Source organism: Cnephaeus nilssonii (assembly GCF_951640355.1).
Source record: "Cnephaeus nilssonii genome assembly, chromosome: 6".
In the NCBI taxonomy this organism is placed as follows: Eukaryota; Metazoa; Chordata; class Mammalia; order Chiroptera; family Vespertilionidae; genus Cnephaeus; species Cnephaeus nilssonii.
Window position 1 is genome coordinate 48,655,664 of NC_137077.1, and position 26,913 is coordinate 48,682,576.

The 26,913-nt window shown below is 42.3% G+C and overlaps 1 protein-coding gene and 2 pseudogenes across 3 annotated transcripts; all 3 read left to right on the forward strand.

The window, feature by feature from the left end:
* Positions 1 to 654: 654 nt before the first annotated feature.
* On the forward strand, positions 655 to 23,706 carry TMPRSS12 (transmembrane serine protease 12; the record flags this gene model as incomplete). The annotated part of the gene is made up of 4 exons (XM_079774066.1): positions 655 to 2,025; positions 7,401 to 7,669; positions 19,355 to 19,497; positions 23,452 to 23,706. The coding sequence occupies exons 1-4, from the start codon at positions 1,811 to 1,813 to the stop codon at positions 23,704 to 23,706; spliced, it is 882 nt and encodes a 293-aa protein (XP_079630192.1). The 5' UTR covers positions 655 to 1,810.
* On the forward strand, positions 9,177 to 10,957 carry LOC307101975 (nibrin-like; annotated as a pseudogene). Its single transcript has 2 exons — positions 9,177 to 9,212; positions 9,443 to 10,957. The product of its transcript is annotated as a nibrin-like (transcript).
* On the forward strand, positions 10,658 to 11,324 carry LOC307101976 (nibrin-like; annotated as a pseudogene). The gene has a single exon. The product of its transcript is annotated as a nibrin-like (transcript).
* Positions 23,707 to 26,913: the final 3,207 nt, after the last annotated feature.

Genomic DNA, 26,913 nt, shown 5'->3' on the forward strand with positions numbered 1-26,913 from the left:
CTGCACCCTCTCCCCACATTGTTTGGAGCGTCCAGGGCCATCTCAGGGATTCGGACAGGGCAAGGCACAATGCATCCCTCAGGCTAGGGACTCAGGTGGAGGCTGCCGTTACCTTCAGTCAGGCTTTGTCCTCCACTTTGCAGGTCCTCACATGTGACTGGATCCTGCCCTGAGATCCGCTCAAGGCAAACGACTACAAAACAATTAACCATGCGTCACCCTGTATCACAGAAATTGGGTTTCCCAGTGCCGGTACTGTCTCGAATCCCAACCTCTGCACTTGCTTTGCCCTCTGCTTTACCTCCGGGTGCCCCGCGGAGCCGCCTCTGCTGAGCAGCCCTTCCGGAAGCCCTCCCGGCCTCGCAGGTCCGCGCCGCCAGCAGCGCCCACCGCGGCCGGCCCCGGCCCGCCCACCACAGGCCCGCTGTTCCCCGGGGGTGTGAGGACCTGGCCTGGGCAAGTCCCGTCCACTCAGGAGCGCCCAGAGCCAGGCTGAGGGCGGGACTCTTGGTGCATCTGTCCAATAAGCGCACACACACCGGGGTACCTCTGCGCGCCATACCCGCGACTGGGCGGGCTTGGCCCCGCCCCCACCTGCCGCGGCCGGCGGGTGGGCGGCCGGCGCCATCTTGCCCGCAGGAGTCCCACTATGCGGCTGGGGCCGCTGGGCGCCGCGCTGCTGCTGCTGGGGAGCTCCCTCTTCCTCCCGGGACGCTCCTCGCTCTCGCCCGGCAGGCGCCCCTCCTGGTCCCGGGCGGCCGGTCCCGGGCGGCTCCCGCGGCGGGAGGGGCAGCGCGCCCCGGAGGACCGGCCGGACGCACAGGGCAGTATCTGTTCGTTCCTCCCTTCGGACCGGTCCCCTCGCCCTTCCCCACTTCCACGGTGTTTGGCCCGGGCCCTCCTTTCCCGTCGTCCCGAGGGCCTTGAACTAAAAACGGACAGACCCGAGCGGTGCGATTGTAACCGCGACCAGAGCAGGGATTGGAGTAAAAAGGGCGGCTCTCTGGGCGCCTCACAACGTGATGGGGCTCGTCATTCCCATTTCACAGATTAAGAATTCATTGGAATTCGGAGTTGAATTAGGGCTATTAGGTGACCTTTGCATACTGCAGTTCAGAAAAATAAACAATGAAAATGGCAAGTATTGGAGCCTGTGGCTCTTGGATCACCAGCTCACCCAGGGAAGAACATGACACCTGGCCAGAAAAACATCTCATTTGTATGCTCTAGGGCAACAGAGCTTTAAAATGGATGAATTGTGTTGATTTAATGTCGTTCTATTTATAAATAACTAGAGGCCCAGTGCACAAATTCGTGCACCAGTGGGGTCCCTCAGCCTGGCTTCCAGGATCAGGCCAAAACCGGCTCTCCAACATCCATGCTTGGGGCTGGGGAGGGACTTAGGAGATTGGCCAGCCTGGGAGGGACCGCAGGAGGGCTCCAGGGCATGTCTGGCCCTCTCACTCAGTCCCGATTGGTCAGACCCCAGCAGCAAGCTAACCTACCAGTCGAAGCATCTGCCCCCTGGTGGTCAGTGCACATCATAGCAAGCGGTTGAGTGGCCTTAGCATATCATTAGCATATTACACTTTGGTTGGTTGAACGGACAATCAGACGACCGGACACTTAGCATATTAGGCTCTTATTATATAGGATTAAGACATGTTGACCTTAACTCTCCTTTTTTTCCTCCCTCAAAATACAGTATCCAGCTTGCTCGACCCATTGTTAAAATAGGAATTTAAAAGCTTATATTAATGTGTTAAGATTGGGAAGTAATACATATTATTAGGTGTTCAGTCTAAGTAATATGTCATTTTTGTTTTTAGATTGTGGAACAGCTCCGCTTGTGAATATGTTGACAGGGTCTCGGATTATAGGGGGCACAGACGCTCAGATTGGCGCTTGGCCCTGGATAGTTAGCCTGCAGATTCGATCCGGAAAAATTATGGCTCATATATGTGGGGGAAGCTTAGTGAGAAATAGCTGGGTCCTCACAGCTGCCCACTGCACTAGGGACACGAGGTATGTATTCATAACACACTCCTATTTTATTCTCTTAGGAGTATTTTAAAGTGGTGGAGGAACATTTGACTTCATGTTAAGTTAAGCTGTATGTTTGCAAGGGCCTATTATGCCTTATATGTACTACACTGAATATCTTTTGAAATGAATCCTGTAAGTCAGAAGTCAGCAAACATTTTCTGTAAAGACATTTTCGGTATATATTTTAGGCTTTGCAGACCATATGGTGTCTGTCACAACTATTCAGCTATGTAACTGTAGAACCAAAGTGGTCATAGGCAATACATAATTGAATGTGTGTGCTGTGATCCAATAGATATTTATGAACACTGAAATTTGAACAGAATATTACTTTTTTGCCAACCATTTACAAGTACAAAAAACATTCTTTGTTTATTAGCTGTGTAAAAATAGGAGACAGGCCAGATTTGGCTTGTGGGTTGGAGTTGGTTGGACCTTGCTTTAAATAATGAAACTTTTTTTTTGCTTTTAAAATTGCTACATTGTAATCATGTATTTGTCTTTCTCACCTTTAGATCAGGAGTTATTTGAAGGCAAGGACTACATGTTTTATTTTACTAGTGTATTTCTGGTACCAATATAGAACTTGGCCTACTTCAATAAATGTTTATTGAATCTATGGATTATGTCAATCTTGGAGAAATAGGATTTATCGCAGTGAGAATAGAACCATCTATAATAATCTATAATAATAAAAGTGTAATATGCTAATTAGACCAGACAGCCGAACGACCTTCCAGATGTCCTTCTGGACGAAGCCGGGGCTGCGAGGGCCAAGGCAAGCCGCTGTGGCTGCGAGGGCTGAGTCCCTTGCACGAATTTCGTGCACGAGGCCTCTAGTTTATATATAAAAGCCTAAGTGACCAAATGACTGGTCACTATGATGCGCACTGACCACCAGGGGGCAGACGCTCCATGCAGGAGCTGCCCCCTGGTGGTCAGTGCATTCCCACAGCCAACCTCCCTCGGCCAGCCAACCTCCCGCAGTCCCTTCCCCCCAACCAGCAGTCCCTGATTACCCAATCGGGTCCAGGCCCCGGGCTGGGATGGGGAACCAGAGATGGGTGGCAGCAGACACGGCTAGTGGCCAACCTCCTATGCCCCATCCCTCCCCCCGGCTAGCAGGTCCCAATTGTCCTGCTGCCTATCCGCCACGGTGGTGGTGCAGTGGCAAGGGAAAGAGGAGGGAGGGAGGCAGGGAACCAATGATGGCGGCATCTAGCATCCGTTCCCTCCACGCTCAGCCTAGCAACCGTCACCTCTTCAGCCTGGCCCTGATCAGCCTGGCCCTGACTGGCCCTGATCGCTGGCCAGGACTAGGGACCCCCACCCGTGCATGATTTTTGTGCACTGGGCCTCTAGTCCTCCTATATAATAAAAGCCTAATATGCAAATTGTTCAGCCGGGATTTCGGGAGTTCAACCACTTGCTATGATGTGCACTGACCACCAGGGGGTGGCAAGGAACATGGCGGGCATCGGTGACGCAGTGCTGGCAGTGGGCGGCTGGAGGCGCTGCTGGCCCCGATGGGCCCTGAGAGTGGGACCACGGCAGGATGGTGGAGTAAGTGAGCGTGCAGCGCCAGGCCAAGGTGGGTGCATGGCAGCAACCAACCTCCCGCGGCACCCAGGCGGGGGCTGCGACCTCTCGCCAGCTACCTGGAGGGCGGGGGTGACGGGGAAGAAGTGCAGTGAGAATGAAGGGTGTCCTCCAAGCTCGCTCTCACTCCCCCTGGTCCCCTTCCCCAGGATGCCAGGGCCTGCACCGGGGAATCCCTCGCACCTCGTGCTCAGGTGCCGGGCGCCCGCAAGGAGCCTGCCCCGCACCCTTGCGGCCTCTTCCAGATGAGCTGGGGCTGGTTGGGCTCCATGTGGGTTCACGCAGGAGCCGGTCTGCAAGGCCAGCCGGGAGAGAGCACACTGCCCGCCCAGCTTCCATGCGGCGCCGCTGGGCAGCCCAGAGGCCCATGTTGCACCCTGGCCCGGGGTGTTCAGCTGCGCTCACCACATCTCCGCATGGGGACTCAGGCGCCGTGACTCAGGCGGAGGGGGGCACGCAGGGGTCCAGGGGCCCAGGTGCTGCCCAGGGCCCAGAGTTCACCTGGGACCTGCCCTTCCATGCCAGATGCTTGCGCTTCAATCGCCGGCCAGGCCTATGGACTGCACCTGTGCACGAATTTCATGCACTGGGCCTCTAGTTTAATATATTTTATTTTATTGATTTTTTACAGAGAGGAAGGGAGAGGGACAGAGAGCTAGAAACATCGATGAGAGAGAAACATCTACCAGCTGCCTCCTGCACACCCCCTACCGGGGATGTGCCCGCAACCAATGTACATGCCCTTGACTGGAATCGAACCTGGGACCTTTCAGTCTGCAGGCCGACGCTCTATCCACTGAGCCAAACCGGTTTCGGCTGGGCCTCTAGTATAATATGAAGCGCTAGACCTGGTCAGGTGGCTCAGTTGGTTGGAGCGTTGTCCTACACCAAAAGGTTTTGGGTTCTATTCCTGATCTTGGCACATACCTAGGTTTCAGGTTCGATCCCCTGTCAGGGCACATATAGGAGGCAACCAATTGATGGTTCTCTCACACATTGATGTTTCTCTCTCTCCCTCTCTCTTTCCCCCTTCCTCTCTCTAAAATCAATAAAAACATATCCTTGGGTGAAGATTAGAATATATACTAGTATATAAAGCTCTAAGATAAATCCTTTGGAAAACCATGGTACCTGTCATACAGTCTCCCTTTAGTCTTTAATTTTAAAAAATATATGGGTTTTTAAAAATTGACTTTAGAGAGAGAAGAAAGGAGAGGGAGAGAAAGAGATAAAAACATCGATGTGAGAGAAACATCAATCAGCTGCCTCCTGCATGCCCCCTACTGGGGGTTGAGCCTGCAACCCAAGCATGTGCCCTGACTGGGATCGAACCAGGGACCTCTTGGTGCATGGGACAACGCTCAACCAACTGAGCCACACCAGCCAGGCTAGTCTTTAATTTTTTTTAGATATTTTTTTATTGATTTCAGAGAGGAAGGGAGAGGGAGAGAGAGAAACATCAACGATGATAGAGAATCATTGGTTGGCTGCCTCCTGCATGCTTCCTACTGGGGGTCGAGCCCGCAACCCGAGCATGCATTGACTGGGATCAAACCTGGGACCTTTCAGTCCACAGGCTGACGTTCCATCCACCGAGCCAAACCAGCCAGGCTAGTCTTTAATTTTTAAGAGAACAGCTGTCTTAGAGAAGAATGAAGTCTTTTTTTGTTTGCTTGTTAATCCTCACCTGAGGATATTTTTCCATTGACTCTTAGGGAGAGTGGAAGAGAGTGAAAGACAGAGAAACATCGATGTGGTTGTCTCCCATATGAGCCTCAACCAGGGCTCAGATCAGGGAGGAGTCTGCAACCAAGGTACATGCCCTTGACCAGAATCGAACCCAGGATTCTTCGGTCCGACCCTCTAGACACTGAGCCAAACTAGCTAGAGCATGAAAAGTCTTTAAAAGGAACTAATAACTTCAAATTCAATTGAGGGAACTGGCCTGATTGGATAGGTTTTAATGTGTACACTATATTTTTAAAATATGGATTTAGTTCTATCAATTGGCCTTTGAGGAACAGAGATTATAAACCTGGGAAGATACAGCGGTGTAACCAAGGGTATAGAAAGAGATGGAGAAAAAGTTTTAGAGTTAGAAGTCAATTCTGCTCTTTCAGGTGTGGGTGTTTTACAACTGTTTTCTAACATGCTATCTTTAAAAACTGCTTTTCTACAGCTTTCAAACCTTAAGCCAAGGGAGGAAAGTCCTGCTTGTATGGTTTGAAAATTCTTGGAAAAGCTCTTAATGCCTCCTGAATTCTATAATGTGCCTTTACTGATCTGTTCCTTTGACACGGTGGGGAGCCCTTGGGGGATGTCCGACTGATGGCTTAGGTCATCAGTTGGACATCCCTACTGCTGCCATGGAGGCGGGAGAGGCTCCCACCACCGCTGCTGCGCTCACCAGCCATGAGCCCAGCTTCTGGCTACTGCATTGACCACCAAGGGGAAGCTCCTCCATTGAATGTCTGCCCCCTGGTGGTCAGTGCGTCATAGCGACCGATCGTTCTGCTGTTCAGTCAATTTGCATATTAGCCTTTTATTATATAGGATGTGCGCATACACACACACACTCATACATAAACTTTTCCAACTTGAACAGTGAAAAGGAATTTCAGCATTTTAAACAACCATGTAAAAAGTAAGTCCTTCCTTCCTAATCCAGTGACAGGCATAACACCTATAAAATGCTTGGGTTTTAATTGTTGACTTTTGTCCTACAGAACATCTTTTGGTTTGGTCTGGGGTCTTGCTTGCTTTTTGGTGTGTTTTTTTAAAGACTGTCAAGATACATTGTTTTTATATTTAGTGTCATGCTTTATAAAGTCCTTCCTCATGTCAATACTGTTTTATGTACTCGCCTACATATTCTTTCTGATTTTTTATAATTCTCACACTAATTTAATATCCAAATGTTTCCTTCTAAAATGTCAAGAATTTACACAAGAAGAGGGAATAGTTTAGTGAACTTCCAGATACTAATAACCCAGCTTCATTATCAATTCATGCAGGATCTTGTTTCATCATTTTTGTTAGTTTGTTTCATCTTTATCCTCATCAACTCCCCCTCCAATTATTTTGGAGCAAATCTCAGACGTACCACTTTATGTATCTCTAAAAGATAGGAAGTTTTATTTAAAATATTTGTGTCTAAATTAATTTAATCCATTTTGAGTTTATTTTATTGTTTCGTGTTTTTCAGAGACTTAATTCACTTTTCAAACTAGTTAATTAGCTAGTTTCCCCAATATCATTTACTAATTCATGCTCTGTCCACAGGTTAGAAGTGCTGCTGCCTAGGTCATATAAATTCTCTGAGTCCTAACCGATTTGGCTCAATGGATAGAATGTCAGCCTATGGACTGAAGGGTCCCGGCTTTGATTCCGGTCAGGGGCACATGCCTGGGTTGCAGGCTTGATCCCGGGGTGTGCAGGAGGCAGCTAATCAATGATTCCCTCTCATCATTGATGTTTCTCTCTCTCTCTCTCTCACTCTCCCTTCCTCTCTGAAATCAATAAAAAAATATGTTTTAAAAAATTTCTCTGAATCTGTTTTTGGACTTCCTATTCCACAGATCTTTTTCTCTTTTCCCACATCTTGATATTTAGGTTTTTATTTGATGTGACTTTATGTCACATAAAAGTAGGATAAAATTTTTTGGTTATTAACATGAGAAAAAAAAACTAGTGGGAGATTAAGAATAGTTACTCAAATAAACGTGTTTATAACAAGAACATTTACTTTCTTTCAGAGATCCTGTAGTGTGGAGAGCTGTGCTTGGAACTAATAATATAGATGGGAGACGTCCACACACCAAGATTATAAAGGTTAAAGCAATCATCATCCATCCAAACTTCAATTTGGAAACTTATGTAAATGATATTGCACTTTTTCATTTAAAAAAAGCAGTGAAGTATAATAACTATATTCAGCCTATTTGTCTACCTTTTGATGTTTTCCAAAAGCTGGATGAAAAGACAGAGTGTTTCATAGGTGGCTGGGGAAGAACAACAGAAGAAGGTAATTATAGTCTGAACTTTATTGATACAGTGTTGTTGTTTTTTTGGTTATTGGAGAGGGTGAACCTTTTTATATATTTATCTCTCTGTTTTATGAGTCTTTACAAATCAGTGAAAGAAAATGTCTGTCTGTCTGTCTTGTCTGTATTTTTTTTTCTTCCTTGTGGGAGAGAGAAAATTATCTTCCAAAGCAGAAATAAAGATTTTCTCTGGTTATACATGCCAAGATACCTGAACCTCTGGACATTCTCAGAGAGAATGGCAATCTAAGTGTTTGTGTCCTTGTTGAGACGCATAGGTGCTAGAGCCAGCTACGTGACAGAATGGCTTGTCTTTAATAAGCTTCTGGCTGTAAGGAGTCAACTTGGTGTCCTTTTAAATTTAATGCTCTGTTTAGTATCAAACAAGCTGATGGTGAATTTTCTTTATTACCAAAGGGGCACTATTGTTGATTGGCTGCACTGATGGGAAAAAACTTTAAATGTAGAAAACGGCATCTCACTTTGGTAATAACAACAGCTACCATTTGGGAACATTAACCATGTTTCGGGCCCTGCTCTAAATATATTATTTTTATCTTATCCTCCAAAAATTCCTATTAGGGAGTTAATTTATTATTCCCTTTCAACAGATCAGGAATTGTGGATCTTAGAGGTTGAGAAGCTGAGACTCAAATCCAGGTCTTTTTTTATTCTAAAGCCTGCATATTTAAGTACTACATTAAGTACAAACTGCTCTTGAGGTAATGAAAGTCTAGTTAGCCATATATGAGATCAAGTACTGAGCCTTTTCTTCTATTCCTCACAGAACCTAGCCATTTTAATATTTGTGGATTAGTTAGATAGGATAGCCTGGAGGTAATTGTATGAAAGATGTGTGAATTATTATTTTTTCCTCTGTTAATTCTTTCTAAGGAAGAGAAGGAAAGCAACATGGTATAGGGAAAGGCATTGGCTTTAGAATCACAAACATAAGTCTGAATCTCAGCCCTGCCCTGTACTAGCTTAATGGCCATTGGCAATTATTAAATCTTTAACAATGAGATTATAGGAGCAACTGCCATTTATGCAGGGCAAGCATTTTAATGAATTTCTCATTTAACATCCCTAACAATACTATGAGAAATGCTATAACAAATGAATAAACTGAGGTTTAAAGAGGTTAATATGGGCAGCTCATATGTCTAGGTGCCCGCAGTCCCAAGGCACTGCAGTGCACACGTCTGTTAGCTGTAATTGTGCAGCCGCCGGTCGCCCTGACACTGAGGACCTGACCCATGTGGAAGCTGCTCTCTCCCACCCCCACCCCCGCCACCTCCTGCTTCCCCCCAACCCCCACAGCCCAGCCAAGAACCATACAGACTTTTGACGGGTGTGTAGTACAATGTAGGAAGGGAAAACTGGCATTCTCATTGAAAATGATCAGTCAGCCCTGGCCGGTGGTTCTCAGTGGTAGAGAATGGGCCAGTGCACACAAGGGTCGCGGGTTGGATTCCCGGTTAAGGGCACATGCATGCCTGGGTTGTGGTTGGCTCCCTGCCCACGGTGGGGCGCATGGGGGAAGCAGCCAGACCACTCTCTGAAAATGGAGAAAATTGGGAGAGGTTTAAAAAAAAAGAAAGAAAATGATTAATCAGTTGAAATCATGCTGTGTTCATTGCCAACTTTTCTGTAACCAACCTTATCTTTACAATAAAGATAATTATTAGTATGGTACCTTTGTTAATGAGGAAGAAATGTAGAATGGCCTTTCCCAAACTGTGAAGACAGGATAGAGTTACTTTGGAGCGTTTGAAAGTAAATTGAGAGTGGAGTATGAGTCTTTGGTTGCATACTCTTCTTGTTTAGAAGTCTCTGGGAAAACTGCTTTAAATCAAGCCATACTGCAACCCGGAGGACTACAGTATGAATGCACACACCTTGTTATGATATCAGTTAAAGTGATCATTAAAATAATACATGCACTCATTTGTGGATGTCCAATTGTAAGGCCAGAATAATTTACTGAATTTTTAAAAGTACTTCTGTCTAAGAAGCAGCGTCCACAAATTGAAAGTTTTTACCCACCTATTGATGATGAACCAGCTTTTACAAGTAAAAATATTGATCTGTTAGGACGACAGGAAAGAAAACATCTTCAAAGGGAAAACATTTGTATTTCTGAATGCCAAGCAGTGTAAGTTCAGCAGTTGTTTTGGGAGGGAGATGCTAGGTTGATAACAGAAGAAAATGAAGATGATGATAGTTTATTTTCAGCTCCTGAACATTTTGTTGTTGATGTAAGAATAACAAATTCCTTAATTTCTGACTCTCAGAAAAAATGGATCCAATTCAATCCATGCAAAGGCAAGGTCTTAGACCTATTCCTGAAGCAGAAATTGGACTGGCAGTTATTTTCATGACTACAGAGAATTACTGTGATCCTCAGGGCCCGCCCAGTGTGGGATTCAGGATGATGACTCCAGCACCGAGCCTTTTCCAAGGCTTGTCAGTCAAAGAGAAGCTCATGCCAAGTGCCCCAGTGAACATAACATGTAGCCGACACAGAGTCAGAGCAAACAGATGTGTGGATTTGAGTGAAAGGTCAAAAGAAATAAAAATCTTCAGAATAGAACAAAAATTCAGACTGTCTTCACGAGAAGCATCTACTCTAATGGAACCTCCAAATAAGCTCTGATAATAATACAGCTTTCACCAACCACACTCCTAGGTGTAAATAGAGTGAGAAATTGGGCTTCCCAGCAGCCACTGATCAACTCCATCAGAAACTACTTCCAACTATCCACTAAGGAAAGGGAAAGGGATGAAGAAAATTGAGAAATTTCTTCATCTAAATCAGCAAGAATTCATTCTCATCTAGAATAAACGCAACTTGCTACACCCTCAATATGAAAAAAAAAAAAAAAAGGAGCAGCATCTATCTCAGAATAAGACTGGGGGCGGGATGGCGGAGAATCAGATAACATTTATAGAAATAGATTAAAAAATCCACTGTGAAAAATTCTGCCAATCGATCTCTTTCTACAAAAAAAACAAAGATCAGAAAAAAGGAAAATTGACAATTTAGCCATAGAAAATGAAGTCTTGGAACAATTATTCAAGTATACAAAACCAGAGTTAGAAACTGAAGTGAAAGTTCAAAACAAGAGAAAGATGTCAATATTACAAAAGAGCCAAGATTAGATATAGAAACAAAGGGCTCTTTTAATGATGAAACAATACCAGAAAGTAACAAAATATCTCAAGAAAATAAAATTAGGAAGAAATGTGATCTCAAGAATTACTAGGTCAACTAAAAAATCATCTAACAATGACAGGCTTCAGGATGATGGTGTGATTCTTCCAAAGAAGGTGTTGCTGAGTAAATTTAGATCACTGGTGATTAGTAACTCTGCCTCCAGAAATGCACCTAGTGAAAAGGATGATTATGGTTGACTAAAAAATTTCAAGAAATTCTGAAAGATCACATTTCCTGGAGTAGGAAAACTTCCACAGATCATTGGAGGATCAGATTTAATAGCTCATCATGATCGAAAGAATATAGAATTAAAAGGGGCCTTGAGGCAGGAAATGGAGGTGCAAAATCAACATGCGAAAGAAGAGCCTCTTGCCAGTGATCTCTTTAGGTACAATTCTAATATAAAAAGGAGAAGATAACTAAGGATTTAATAAAGAAGCCATGGAAAAACATTTCCTGTCAGTTATTACTTCCTGTTTCCTCTGGGGTACATGCATATAATATATACAAGGGATTTAAGTTACAAATATTATGGCCTGAATTGGTTAAATAAAATGCACAAAACTCTAAAAAAAGAGGTTAATATAATAAATTGCCCAAAGTTACACAGTGAGCTAAGAAAGGAGTCAAAATTCATGCCCAGGTCAGCCTGCCTCAAAACTCATTTGTTTCTACTATTTTATATAATCTCTCACAGTGCCACACATTTTCATGATCTATAAGATGAGAGTATTAATACCTATCAGAGCATTGTTCTGAGGATTAAGTTGGTTCTGCAGATTGCATGCACATACCAACCTTCCCACTGAAAACTATTAAAAACAGAAAATACATAGGTCAAGGACTGAGTATGAAGATGGTAAATTTAGATAACCAAAGTTGGCGTTCATTTTGAGGGTCTTTACCAAATTGATAACATTGAATATTGATTTCTGTGGTTTCATGGGCCTTGAGAGGGTTGAAAAACAAAGATTGCTCTGTGTGTGGGGAGACCCCTAAAGCTAGAGCTCTAGGACTATATTCTAAAACTGAGTCAGACTCATGATCCAGCAAATGGTTCATATACGGTATACATAGTACACTTCCAATCTGATAGAGGTATGCTCAAAGCAAAAGGATAGGAAAAGCTACACAATAGCAACATTAATCTAAAGAGAGCTGGAATGAACTGGTCAAGATGACGGAGTAGGTTAACACTGTGCTCACCTTCTCCCACAATCACATTAAAGTTACAACTAAATTATAGGACCACCACCCTTGAGAACCACCTGAAGACTAGCTGAACATAACTTCTTTAACAAGAAGAAACCATGTCAAGACTGGTAGGAGGGGCAGAGACACAGAAAGGGCAGATCGTACACCCATGGTGTGGTGGTTAAGAATCAGGAGGGATAGTTTGTCCCTGCGTCTGTCATGTAGGCAGTGTCAATGTGCACAGCACCTCCCTCACCGCATTGCCATGGCTGTCCTTGGTGATGTTGCCCCCTGTGGGCAAGGGCCTGCACTATACTCAGTACTCGCTGCCCTCAACCAAATGGCCAGACACGGAAATTGACCAGGGACTGGCAAGAAGCTTGATAGCCTTAGGACAAGGTGTTTCAGCTTTTGCATCTGCAGGTTGCTGTGTATTTCAGATCTGGAAACTTCTTAAACAAGTAATCACAAACTGCAAAGATTTCAACTCCTAACCTTTCATCCTACTGAAAGGAGGATTTGAACAGAAAATGTGTAGGTGAGAAGCTAGTCTTATTTTGGGGTATAAACTCATCTGCTGGCAAGGCCAAGATTAAAACAGCTCACAGGAGAATCATGATTTTGAACCACCCAGATTAAGGTGGGTCTCCATACTTAACAACCAAAATAAATGAAGCAAAAGACTTCCTTGAAGAAACCACCAAAAATTGATTGATCCTTAAGGACTACTATACTCTGAAAGAAAAAAAGGGGAGGGGATGCTTTAAAAAGTCCTGCAATTTTAATCTAAACCACCACCTTCATAAATTTTGTACATATGCTAACCATAAATATTAATTTATTCCACTGTTAAACAGTATAATGATAAAATATTTACAATCAAAGAATCAGGAGAGATATATAGCCCACAGAGGTCCCCCCTGAGGAGGGGGCAGGATCCCAGCCCCATACCCAGCTTCCTAGCCCAGACCACCAGTGCTTAGGAATCCTCACAACTTTGGCTGTGAAAATCAACAGGAATTCTGTCCAGATGAGACTGAGGGCTGTGTGAGTTCCAGGTGTTTCTCTTAAAGGGCCACCACAAGGACTTACTAGCTGACAGACTCACTCACTCTGAGCTCCAGTGCTGGGGCAGCATCTTTATACATATACTAGAGGCCCAGTGCACAAAATTTGTGCATTGGTAGGGTTCCTAGTGGCTGTCGGCTGCCAACCAGGTGCTCCCTCCCTTCCCCTGGCCACCTGCCAGCACCGGGGCCTCCCTCCCTTCCCCCAGCCAGCCCGACCCCTGGTCGAACTCTTGGAAGAACTCTGGTCGAGGGGACAATTTGCATACTACATTTTTATTATATAGGGTATATTTTTATTGATTTCAGAGAGGAAGGAAGAGAGAGCAAGAGATAGAAATATCAATGATGGGAGAGACTCATTGATCGGCTGCTTCCTGCATGCCCCCTGTTGGGGATCAAGCCTGCAACTTGGACATGTGCCCTTGACCAGAATCAAACCTGGGACCCTTTAGTTCACAGGCTGACGCTCTATCCACTGAGCAAACCCAGTTAGGGCTGGGGCAGCATCTTGATAAGCATCAGGGATATACGGGGAGGAACTGAATTGTCTGGCTTCAAAGCAAGGGCTGGAGGAGCAGCTCTGGCCTAGACAGAAGTACTGGCAGGACCTATTGACCCTTTGTTGGGCCCTCCACACACACAGCCTGCAGGCACAGTCAAGGTGCCAAATCTGAGTCTCCATAAAACTAGCTAACCTTGTTTGGGCCTCCTGCTGATTTCCTGAGAACCTACCCACCCAAACAGGCACAGGCCTGAACCTCTTCCAGTAGCTGTTCCTCACAAGCAGCCAGCCTTGGCTTGGGCTGAGGACTTCGTCCAAATCTGATAGATCCACAAACCTCAAATAAGAAGCAGCTGGCTTCAGTAGGCTCTTGCAAAGTGGCCCCTGCCTGGCAGCCTGTCTTGGTTCACAGAATAGCCTCTCCCAGGAGCCTCCAGGCCCAGCACAGGAAACTACCAACCACAAATCACTTTCTAGTTCCTACCAGGTGACCCCAGGATGGACACAGTCAGAGGCTGAACTGAACCTGCATTAGAGCCCCTCTCAAGAGCCCCTAGAACCAACACACACACCCCCAGTGATTGGCTTCAGATCACACCATACCACCACCCAATTAGCTCTGCAAATGACAAACCTAAAAGTTGGACTCAGCAGGCACAAGATCCCCAATACAGCAAATCGTACTCTGTGGGGTCAGCTCTCACCCAACAACTCTGTTGTAGTTATGGCCAACAGCAATCAAGGCTCAAGTACAACAGGAGGGCACACAAAATGCACACAGGGGATTGACTACCTGTAGCAATTAGCTCAGAAGACCAGAGGGACTGTGCCATCTGGGTCCCACCTGCTACATAAGGCCACCCAGCCAAGACCGGGAGACAGCAGATCTTCCTAATACATAGAAACAAACACAAGGAGATGGCCAAAATGAGGAGACAACATGTCCCAAATGAAAGAACAGGAAAAACTCTAGAAAAAGAATGAAATGAGCCCTAGCTGATTTGGCTCAGTGGTTAGATTGTCAGCCTGCAGACTGAAGAGTCCTGGGTTTGATTCTGGTCAAGAGCAAGTGCCTTGGTTGCAGGTTTGATCCCCAGTAGGAGGCATGCAGGAGGCAGCCAATCAATAATTCTCTCCCATCACTGATGTTTCTATCTCTCCCTCTCTATTCCTCTCTAAAATCAATAAGAATAAATATATTTTAAAAAAGAATGAAATTAGTCTGGCAGGTATGCTCAGTGGTTGACCATTGACCTATGAACCAGGAGGTCATGGTTCAATTCCCAGTCAGGGTACATGCCTGGGTTATGGGCTCAATCCCCAATAGGGGGATGCAAGAGGCAGTTGATCAATGATTCCCTCTCATCATTGATGTTTTTATCTCTCTCTCTCTCTGTCCCTTCCTCCCTGAAATCAATAAAAATATATTTTAAAAAAGAGTTAAATGAAATGAGTCAAAACTATGAGGTACAGATTTCAAAACACTGGATATAAGGATGTTCAATGAACTTAAAAGAAGACTAGATGAACTCAGTGAGAATTTACAAAAAGAGATGGAAACCATTTTTTAAAAATCAGAAATGAAGAATAAATAAAATGAAAAATTCACTAGAGAGGACCAACAGAAAATTAGATGAAACAGAGGTTTGAATCAGCAATGTGGAAGACAAGTTAGCAGAAACTCCCAATCAGAACAGCAAAAAAAGAAAAATGAGAATAGTTTAAGAGAGCTCTGGGAAAACAAGTGTAACAACATTTACATCATAAGCGTACCAGAAGGAGAGGAGAGAGCAAGCATTGCAAATCTATTAGAAGAAATAATGACTGAAAACTTTCCTAATCTGGTTAAGAAAATAAACATAACTCCAGGGCATGCACAGCCTGAAACAAGATGAATCCAAAGAGACCCACACCATAATTAAAATTCCAAAGGTTAACGACAAACAGAATCTTAAAAGCTGCATGAGAAAAGCAGTTTCCTACAAGGGAGTTCCCATTAGACAGTCAAATGATATTTCAACAGAAACTTTGCAGGCAAGAAGGGACTGGCACGAAATATTCAGAGTGATGAAAATCAAGTACCTACAAACAAGATTACTCTACCCAGCAAATAATCCTTTAGAATCTAAGGAGAATAAAGGCTATCATTTAGAATCACAGGAGAGATAAAGAGCTTCCCAGACAATAAAAAGCTAAAGTTCACCACTACCAAATGACTATTACAAAAAATATTACAGGGACTTAAGAAGAAAAGGTAAAAAAAATATGAATTATAAAATGGCAATAACTACATACCTAACAATCAATGTAAATGGATTACATGTTCCACTAAAAGGACATAAGTTGGCTGAATAAATAAGAAAATAAGACCCATACATATGCTGCCTACAACAGACCCACTTCAGATCAAAAGACACAGAAAGTAAAGGAAAGGAAAAAGATATTTCTGCAAATGGAAACAAACAAGCAATATACACTGAGTGGCCAGATTATTATGATCTCTGAATGCATAATAATCTGGCCACTGTGTGTGTGTGTGTGTGTGTGTGTGTGTGTGTATTAGAGGCCTGGTGCATGAATTCGTGCATGGGTGGGGTCTGGCCAGCCTGGTCAGTGGGAGGGGATATGGGCGGTTGGCCGGCCTGCCTGCTGGTCAAACTCCTGATTGAGGGGACAATTTGCATATTAGCCTTTTATTATATAGTATATACACTGAGTGGCCAGATTATTATGCGTTCAGAGATCATCATAATCTGGCCACTCAGTGTATATATCAGACAAAAATAGACTTTAAAACAGGAGTGGGGAAACTTTTCTTCTGCCAAGGACCATTTGGATATTTATAACATCATTCACTTAATATAATTCATTTAATGTAAATTTATGTTGCACCCGATCGGCGTGGCTCAGTGGTTGAGCATCAACCTATGAACCAGGAAGTTACCTGGCTTGATTCCTGGTCAGGGCACATGCCAGGGTTGCAGGCTTAATCCCCAGTAGGGGGTGTGCAGGAGGCAGCCAACCAATGATTCTCATTATTGATGTTTCTGTCTCTCTCTCCCTCTCTCTTTCTCTCTGAAATCAATTTTTAAATTTTTTTTTTAATTTAGGCAGTAGCAAGTGTTGGCAAGGATATGAAAAATTAGAACCCACATACATTGCTAGTGGGAATATAAAATGATACAGCTGCATTGGAATACAGTTTGGCAGTTCCTCAAAAATTTAAACATACAATTACCATACAACTCAGCAATTTCACGTGTTGGAATATACCCAAGAGAAATGAAAACATGTTCACACAAAAACCCATACTCAGCTATTCATAGCAACATTATTCCTAGTAACAAAAAAAATGAAAAAATGTAAATGTCCATCAACTGATGAATAAACAAATTGTATATTCAGACAATATTATCCAGCCATAAAAATGAAGTACTGATACATGCTAAAACATTATACTAAGTAAAATAAGCCAGACACAAAGGCCCACATATTATATAATTTCATTTTTATGAGAAAGTGTCCAGAATAGGCAAATATAGAAGTGGGTCAGTGGTTCAAATTAAACTATAAATAATAAAATTAAACTATAAATCTATAACAGAAAGATAGCTGGAAAATAAATAAAATACACTGAGATTCAATGTGAACTAAATAATAGTACTATACCAGTGTTAAATTTCCTGATCTTGATAAAAGTACTATGGTTAATAAGAGCATGTCCTTTTTCTTAACTAATACACACTAAAACAATCACTGCCATTCACCCTCAAATGATTCAGAAAAAAATATAAACACACCAAGTGCAAACAATGCAAATGTGAGAAAAAACAACTGGTGAATCTCAGTAAAGGGTATTTGACAGTTCTTTATACTATTCTTGCTACTTTTCTATAACTTTAAGATAATAGCTAAATAAAAGTTGCAAAAACAACTATAGATAAAGAAATTAGGAGTTGGGCATATGACTGTTCACTGAGAAATTCTTTTATCTTTGCTTTATGATTTTAAAAATTTCATTTTAATGTTGGAAAAGTGAAGAGACATTAACATTTATAAAAATACCAAAATAGTTAGGTAGCTAAAAACAAATCTAACAAAAGATTGCTGGCCTTTTATGGAAAAAAAAATCTTAAACCATTTTAAAAAGACATTAAAAATACCTAAGTAAATGGAATGAAATACTTTATACTTGCATAGGAAGACTGAGTATCATAAAGATGTCAATTCTATCTGCAAAACTGGAAGAAACAAAAAAAACTCACCCAGGGAATGATAAACCCTAATGAGTTTTGAGACAATTAAAAAGCTCATTCTAAAAGAACCACGAACAGCCAACACAACCGTGTGGAAGAAAACTATTCTAAAGCTGTAGTAGTGAGTCAGTGCTGTATTTGTGCAGGAAGTTCTAAGTGACCAGTGGGACAGAACGAAGTCCAGACATCTGTTTCTGGGCTCCCTCTTGTATTCACTCTGAAATCTCTGTTGGTTTGTTTCTTAATAGCACTGCACCAGGTTCATAAATTGGGTGGTAGGTTCCCAGGTGTTCATTTTATTATTACATGATATCACTTACATGTTACATGTTTTCTTTTATATGCAGCCAGTGTTACTGGAAATTATTTTTAAATAAATGGCAGAAATGTGGCTAGCCTCTAGGAAGCCTCAATCCAGGAATCTGAATGCTTTGGGATATATTTTATTTCTGCTTCCTATTCCTTTTCTCTCTGTATGTTGACTGTAGTTTCTCAGGCTGCCTGTCCTCAAAAGGCTGGAACTAGAGAATCAGGCTGCTTTAGATTCATAGCGAAACAGTTATGTGACTAGGGTGAAACGTTCTTCTCCAGCAGACCCGGTTTAAAAAACAAAGGCTGACTAAGGATTCCAATTAGTGACACTTATACTAAATATAGTGAAGTCTGGACCAATCAGTGTCACCAGCAGAATGGAGTTCTGTGAATGGAACCGTTGCCCACCTGCCCTCAAGGGGACAAAGTCTATTACCAGGAAAGTGGGAGTACGCAGGGCACACACAACACTCAGCTCCCGCAGGTGACAACAGCAACTCTGAGACGGGCTGAGGGGATTTACAGCAGCTTTTCTATGGATAAGTCTGTCCGTAATCTGTCCTTTACGTGCTTGGTGTGTTGTCCTGTATTTTCCTATTTTCTTGTGTAGCCAAGAACCACTTTATGTTTGGAATGAGCAGAGAAGTTAGGGGAGTACATAAATTAAAATCTATTTTATTTTCCTGTGCACCATCCTCCGAGACTTAGCATCGTTGTAAAATTAAATAAAAGTATTCACAACTTACAACAGAAGAAAGATTGGCCTCAGGCTTTATGTCTTTAGTCCTTGACAATCGCTTTATTTTGTAAAATCGATAGATCCTATTGTGAGACCTTCAGGAGAACACAAGAGCAAAGACAGCAAAAATAACCTGAAATTCCTCCTCTCTAGAGATTACGGTCATTGCCATGTTGGTGAATGTTCTTCCACAGTCTTCCTAGGCATGCATGCATACATACATACATACATACATATATTGATACAATTTTACATAATTGTTGAATCAATCACTTTGGAAAGAAAACCTATTCAACATGAAAATTTTATATCACTGTCAAAATACCTGCTCTCCAAAATCACTTATTGGCGCTTTTTTTTGTTTGTTTGTTAATAGGTAATGCTACAAGAATGTTACAGGAAGCACAAGTGCATTATATTTCTCGAAAAATTTGTAATTCTGATAAGGGTTATGGGAATATAATTCCTGTAACTTCATTTTGTGCAGGTGATGAAGATGGAATTTTTGATACTTGCAGGGTAAGACCAAATAATTTTCCTTAGAAATATTTTCTAAAGCCAAAGGGAACTTGAACAAGGCCTTTGATCACTTTCTGGTAAAGCCTTTTTTAAAAAATAATTTTAGAGCGAGGAAGGAAGATACAGAGACACACACACAGAGGGAGAAACAATGACTTCTTGTTCTACTTATTTATGCATTCATTGGTTGATTCTTATATGTGCCATGACCTGGAATTGAACCCACAACCTTGGCTTACTGGGACAGTGCTCTAACCAACTGAGCTACCCAGCCAAGGCTGGTGATGTCTTAATTATCAGTGTTTGCCCTGGGCGGTGTGACTCAGTTGGTTGGACATCCTGCCAGACACAGAGGGGTTTCAGGGTCACCAGGGCACATGGTTTTGGGTCCTGGTCGGGGTGTGCAGGAGGCAGCCCATCAGTGTTTTTCTCTCTCCGTTCCTCTCAAAAAATCTTTTGGCCTAGCTGGTGTTTTCAGGCCAAGGCTCTATCCACTGATCAACACTGGCTAGGGCTTGTCTATCTTTTTTTTTTTTTTTAATATATTTTATTGATTTTCTACAGAGAGGAAGGTAGAGGGACAGAGAGCTAGAAACATCGATGAGAGAGAACCATCGACCAGCTGCCTCCTGCACACCCCCCACCGGGGATGTGCCCGCAACCAAGGTACATGCCCTTGTCCGGAATCGAACCTGGGACCCTTCAGTCCGCAGGCCGACGCTCTATCCGCTGAGCCAAACCGGTTTCAGCTTGTCTGACTTTTTTTTTTTTTTAATATATTTTATTGATTTTTTACAGAGAGGAAGGGAGAGGGATAGAGAGTTAGAAACATCGATCAGCTGCCTCCTGCACACCCCCTACTGGGGATGTGCCCGCAACCAAGGTACATGCCCTTGACCGGAATCGAACCTGGGACCTTTCAGTCCGCAGGCCGATGCTCTATCCACTGAGCCAAACCAGTTTCGGCTTGTCTGTCTTTTTTATTACCACCAATCAACCTATGAACCAGGAGTTCACAGTTTGATTCCCAGTCAGAGCACATGCCCGGGTTATGGGCTCAATCCCCAGTGTGGGGTGTGCAGGAGGCAACCAATCAATGATTCGCTCTCATCATTGATGTTTCTATTTCTCTCTCCCTCTCCCTTCCTCTCTGAAATCAATACAAATATATATTTTTAAAATTTTCTTAAAATTTGTTTTATTTAAAAAAAGTTTTTTTCTCAACCCAAATCCTTACTTTCCTGATTTGTGCTGAATCTTTCTTCCTTTCTTTCCCATTACCACCTTTATGAAGATACAATTTACATATACACAATTCACCCATTTAGAGTGTACAACTCAATGGGTTTTTAGTATATTTATTTACATAGTAGTGCAATCATCACCATAATCTAATTTGAGAACACATTTGTCACCCCAAAAAGAAACCTCCACTCATTATGAGTCACTCTTCATCCTCCTCCCACCCACCCGCAGCCTTAGGCAACTACTAATCTTTAAAGATTTGCCTATTCTGGAAATTTCATATGAATGTATCATTCAATATGTGGTCTTTTGTGACTGACTCCATTCACTTAGCATGTTTTCAAGGCTCAACCACATTATGACATATATTAATACTTTATTCATTTTATTGCCAAATAATGTACCATTGTATGAATAGGCCATATTTTATTTTACATTTTTATTGATTTCAGAGAGGAAGGGAGAGGGATAGAAACATCAGTAATGAGAGAGATACATTGATTGGCTGCCTCCTGCATACCCTACACTGGGGATTGAGCCTGCAACCTGGGCTAGTGCCCTGACCAGGAATCAAATCGTGACCTCCTGGTTTATAGGTTGATGTTCAACCACTGAGCCATGCCAGCTGGGCTGGGCCACATTTATTTAGCCATTCATTACCTGATGGACATTTGAGCTATTTCCACTTTTTGGCTATTCTGAATAATATTGCTATAAATGTTTCTGTATATGTTTTTATGTGTTGGTATGTTTTAATTTATCTTGCAAATTTCACCTACAGGTGGAATTCCTGAGTGCATGTTTAACATTTTGAAGAATTGCCAAACTGTATTCCAAAGTGGCTGTATCATTTTGCATTCTTACCAGTAAAATATAAGGGTTTTAATTTCTCCACATCTTTGTCAGCACTTATTGCTTGTCTGGTTTTTTGGTGTGTTTTTTTTTAATCCTCACCCGAGGATATTTTTCCATTGATTTTTAGAGAGAGTGGAGGGGAGGGAGAGACAGAAAGAGAGACACATCCACGTGAGAGAGACACATCAATTGGTTGCCTCCCGCACACGCCCAACCAGGGCCCCAGGGCTGGGGATCAAGCCTGCAACACCTTCAGTTTTCAGGCCAAGGCTCTACCCACTGAACAACACTGGCTAGGGCTTGTCTGTCTTTTTTTTATCACCACCATCCTTGTGTGAAGTGGTATCTCATTTCCGTTTTCATTTGCATTGCCCTAGTGACTAATAATGTTGAGCATCATTGCATGTGATTATTAGCCATTTGTATATTTTCTTGGGAGAAATGCCTACTCAGATCCTTCGCCCATTTTTAAATTGAGTTATTTACCTTTTTATTATTGAGTCATAAAAATTCTTTATATATCATGGGTACAATTTCCTCCCATTCTGTGGACTGTCTTTTCACTTCCCTGATGTTATCATTTGAGGCACAGAAGTTTTTTATTTTTTTATGAAGTCCAATTTATCTATTTCTTGTTTTGACTTTCTTTATTCCTCTTTTCTTCACTACTTCCAAATCCATCAGCACTTCATCCCTAAGCAATAACCCATGCTCTGATCTTTTCCTACTCATTCTTATTTCTAGAAATCCAGGGCTTATCCATCCTGTGTCCTTTCCCTTAAAAACCTTGCCTTGAGCCTGGCTGGTGTTGCTCAGTGGTTGAGCATCGACCCATGAACCAAGAGGTGACCAGTTGGATTCCTGGTCAGGGTACATGCCTGGCCCCAGGAGGAGGTGGGCGATCAATGTTTCTCTGTCCTCAATGTTTCTCTCTCTCTAGCCCTCTCTTTCCTCTCCATAATATATATATTTACATTTAAATATATATATATTTAAAACCTTGCTGAGTAAAATACAGAAGCCAATCTAATTTAATTGCATTCATAAGCAAAACATTTTCATTGTAGAAAATAATTACTCAATGCCTACCACATATAGAGAATTTGAAAATATTTTAGAAACAGTCTTTAACTTTTTAGGCACTGTAACAGCTCAATGTCCTTGTTGCTTTGAGTGATTAACATCCTTAGTAATGGTGTTTCAGTTGTTACATGGACAGTCTTGGAAGGCAGCTATGCTCACCACTATACCACCAACGCAACTTACATGGACAGCCTTGTATGACTGCGAGGGAGATTTGTTATTTGTGATACTACAGAGGGGATTAGCCATGTATTCCTAATATCGTGCACCAGCCAATGTCAACACTTAGAAAGATGCCATTTCTTGCAAGATTCAGTTCACTCCTCTAGCTAGCAAACCACACACACCTAAAAGACTCCTTCATATATCTTAAAGATATACCTTTCACAAACAGCATTCAGCAATAGAAGTATTCTAGTAGATAGTGTTTACAATATTTTGCACATATCCTGAATTATATTTCTCCTGAGTAATTGCACAAAAAAATTCCAAACAATTCGCTTTATAGTATTCTGGTTCAAAACTATACAGATGGCAAGTTTATCCATCAGCTGTATGGTTCCTCTAAATACCAGGCCAAACTGGATGTAACTGAATTCCTGTTTGAGTTGGAATATAAAACTGAAAATCCATTGATCATAATTAGTCAGAGGTATATTGAAAATGTATATTTATACAAATGTATGTTTAATGTGGTTAATTTACTCCTGCTTTACTACTATATAAGGACTACTAGAAGTAACTAACACTCTTTTGGGACTTTCTTAATAGGGTGATAGTGGTGGACCATTAATGTGCTACGTCCCAGAACATAAACAGTTTTTTGTAATGGGAATTACCAGTTACGGATATGGCTGTGGCCGAAAAAATTTTCCTGGTGTCTATTGTTCGCCATTCTTCTACAAAACGTGGCTGACATATCACCTCAACCAGACAATTAGGAATAAAGGCATATCTAATATAAACAGTCTACTTGGACAGGTCCTTGTTGCCTTAGGCTCTGTTGTCTTACTAGCAACTCCATAAAATACTCTGAAGAAGCTGTATTTTTCATACTGTCCTATTCCATGTCCTACATAATGAAAATAATTTATTCTTTGGGAAGTTACTGCCCACTTTTGAGTTCTTATGTGGAAACTTTTGAGGGAACAAAAAGACTGTGACATTGTAGATATGTGATTGATTGTAAATTTGGCACTGGATCACATGCATCCTTGATGTATCTTGATTGTTTTACTTTATAATCATAATTTTTCAATTGGAATACTTCCCTAGAGTTTGTATTAAATATTCAGTTTAAATATATATACTTTATGTATGTACACACCAAATAATAAAGAATTTATAATTAAAGTGAAATAGTCATATTTTATATACCTACATAATTTAAACTTGTATAAATTTTGTATAAAAATGCAATGTACCTAGAACAGTCAAAGCAATTTTGAAAAGAAAAAGTCAGAGGACTTAAACTATCTGATTTCAAGATTTGCTATAAAGCTCCAGTAATACAACAGTGTGGTACCCTGTGGATGAACATAGCCTATATAATAAAACCCTAATATGCAAATTGACCGAATGGCAGAACGACCGGTCAGTGATGCGCACTGACCACCAGGGGGCAGACACTCAATGCAGGAGCTGCCCCCTGGTGGTTATTGCGCTCCCACAGGGGAAGCACCGCTCAGCCAGAAGCCGGGCTCATGGCTGGCAAGCACAGTGGCAGTGGCGGGAGCCTCCCACCTCCACAGCAGCACTAAGGACCCTTTGGGGGATGTCCGACTGCCAGCTTAGACCCGCTCCCCAGGGAGGACACAGGCCAGGCTGAGGGACCACCCCCCCAGTGCATGAATGTCATGCATCGAGCCTCTAGTAGATCAATAAAACATAGCAATTCCAAATTAGACCCACATATATACGACCAATTGATTTTCAACCAAGGTGCCAAGCTAACTCAGTGAGGAAAGGACAGTCCTTTCAACAAACGGTGCTGGGACAACCAGACATCTGTATAGAAAGAAATAGGAGCCCTGGCTGGGTGGCTCAGTTGGTTGGAGCATCAACCCATACACCAAGAAGGTTGCAGGTTTGATCCCTAGTCCGAGTATGGGAGGCAACAGACAGATGTTTCTCCCTCTCTCCCCTGTTCCCACCCTCCCTCCCACTCTCAGATCAATAAAAACATATCCTCGGATGAGGACTAAAAAGAATAAGAAATATGAGACCCTTCCATAATGTGAGCTAGATGCCAGCCAGAACAGACATTGCTTCCCCGTAAGCCCACTCAGAAACTTTCATTTCAACCTCTCCCCTACTCCCTTCACCCACCCCACCCCCACATTACATGCTGATTCCTGGAACAGGCCTGCAAGGCATCTTCCCTTATCTGGGATGAGTCATGCCCTAGTGCCCCATCCATCTTGCCCTGTTCTTCATAATTTTTTGGCGATTGCCAAGCTTCACGAAGGATATCCATTTGTCTTGCCTTGTAGGTAAATTTCTCTTCATAAACACCGTTAATTGCCTGACTCGAGTAGTCTGCCTCTTTCTTTGGTTTTTCCCTGCCCTCTGCTTACAGAGGTAAATTTTCAGTCATGGGGCTTTTCCCTGGGTCTGCATGTCATAATGGTTGTGTACCTTAAACTTATACCTATACAGTACTGTATGTCAATTATATCTCAATAAAAGTGGAAGAATATAACCTTGCTCCTTACTTCATATCCTATATAAAGTATAACTTAAAATGAATCATTGACCTAAACATAAAAAACTAAAAATATAAAACATGTAGAAAAAAATACGAGAAACTTTTTGCAACGATAGAATAGGCAAGGATTACTAAAGCAAAACAAAAACAAAAGAACTAGACAACATGGACTATAAGAAAAAATGTATAAATTGGACTTCATCAAAATAAAAGAAACACCTAAGAAAATGACAAGTTAGTCATAGACTGGGGGCAAATATCTGACACATACAAAGCGTTTCCCAAAAAAATGTATACACACTCTGAATGATGATAAAGTTAGTGTTTATTTACATACAGTTCATTTTCAAAATTTAAAAGCATCTACAAAAATGAATAATTTTTTTTGTCAATGACCATTTTCAAACTGATGACCGTTCTGGTCCAGGCACTGCTGATAACCCGAAGCAATGTAATTGCAAACATCAAGAATCAGTTTGTGCCGAAACCGGTTTGACTCAGTGGATAGAGCGTCGGCCTGCGGACTGAAAGGTCCCAGGTTCGATTCCGGTCAAGGGCATGTACCTTGGTTGCGGGCACATCCCCAGTAGGGCGTGTGCAAGAGGCAGCTGGTTGATGTTTCTCTCTCATTGATGTTTCTAACTCTCTATCCCTCTCTCTTCCTCTCTGTAAAAAATCAATAAAATATATATTTTTTTAAAAAAGAATCAGTTTGTTCAGTATTTGTGTGCTCTCAATTTGTCAACTGTTGCCAGTTTTGTACCATAACTTTATATTTTATGTATCCCCATTAAAAAGTCTAGTGGATAATTTTTCTTTGTTCAAAACTTAGTCTGGCTTCACCCATCATTTCAAATCAGTTAAACCTAAAAAGAAAGAAACATCAATTGAACTATCCACTGTTAAAGCGTGTATACATGTTTTGGGGACATCCTGTATATGTCCTTTATACTAAATGTGTTCTTTATATATTCTGCATATCAGTACTTTGTCAGATAAAAAAGAAACTGTGGTTGTTTTTGACCAGTGAAAACTGAATTCTATAGTATGTTACAGTTAACAAGCTAATCTATATATATAAAAGGCTAATATGCTAAGTGTCTGTCGACTGGTCGCTATAATGTGCACTGACCACCAGGGGGCAGATTCTCAATGAAGGAGCTGCTGTGACGCGCACTGGCCATTTACAGAGAAACGGTACCACGGACCTGGTGCCCACAAAGCAACACTTGGCTTCCCCCAAGTAGGACACAGGCCTGCCACCACCCCGGAGTGACACCCCACCAAATTGCAGCTGATGCTGCCGAGACCCCACCACGCAAAATGTGGCCCATGTACCAGCCCAACCCGGAAACAGTGGCTGTGGGCGCTGGGTAATGACGTCACATAGCAACTCCTGGCTTCCTCTCCCTAGCAACTAGCCTCCTTGCAGTTTCTTCAGCCCAGGAACACGACTTGCTTTATAGCCAGGTCCAAACATTATACACTTTAAACAAATGTCTGTGAAGCATTTTCCCATGCCTCAT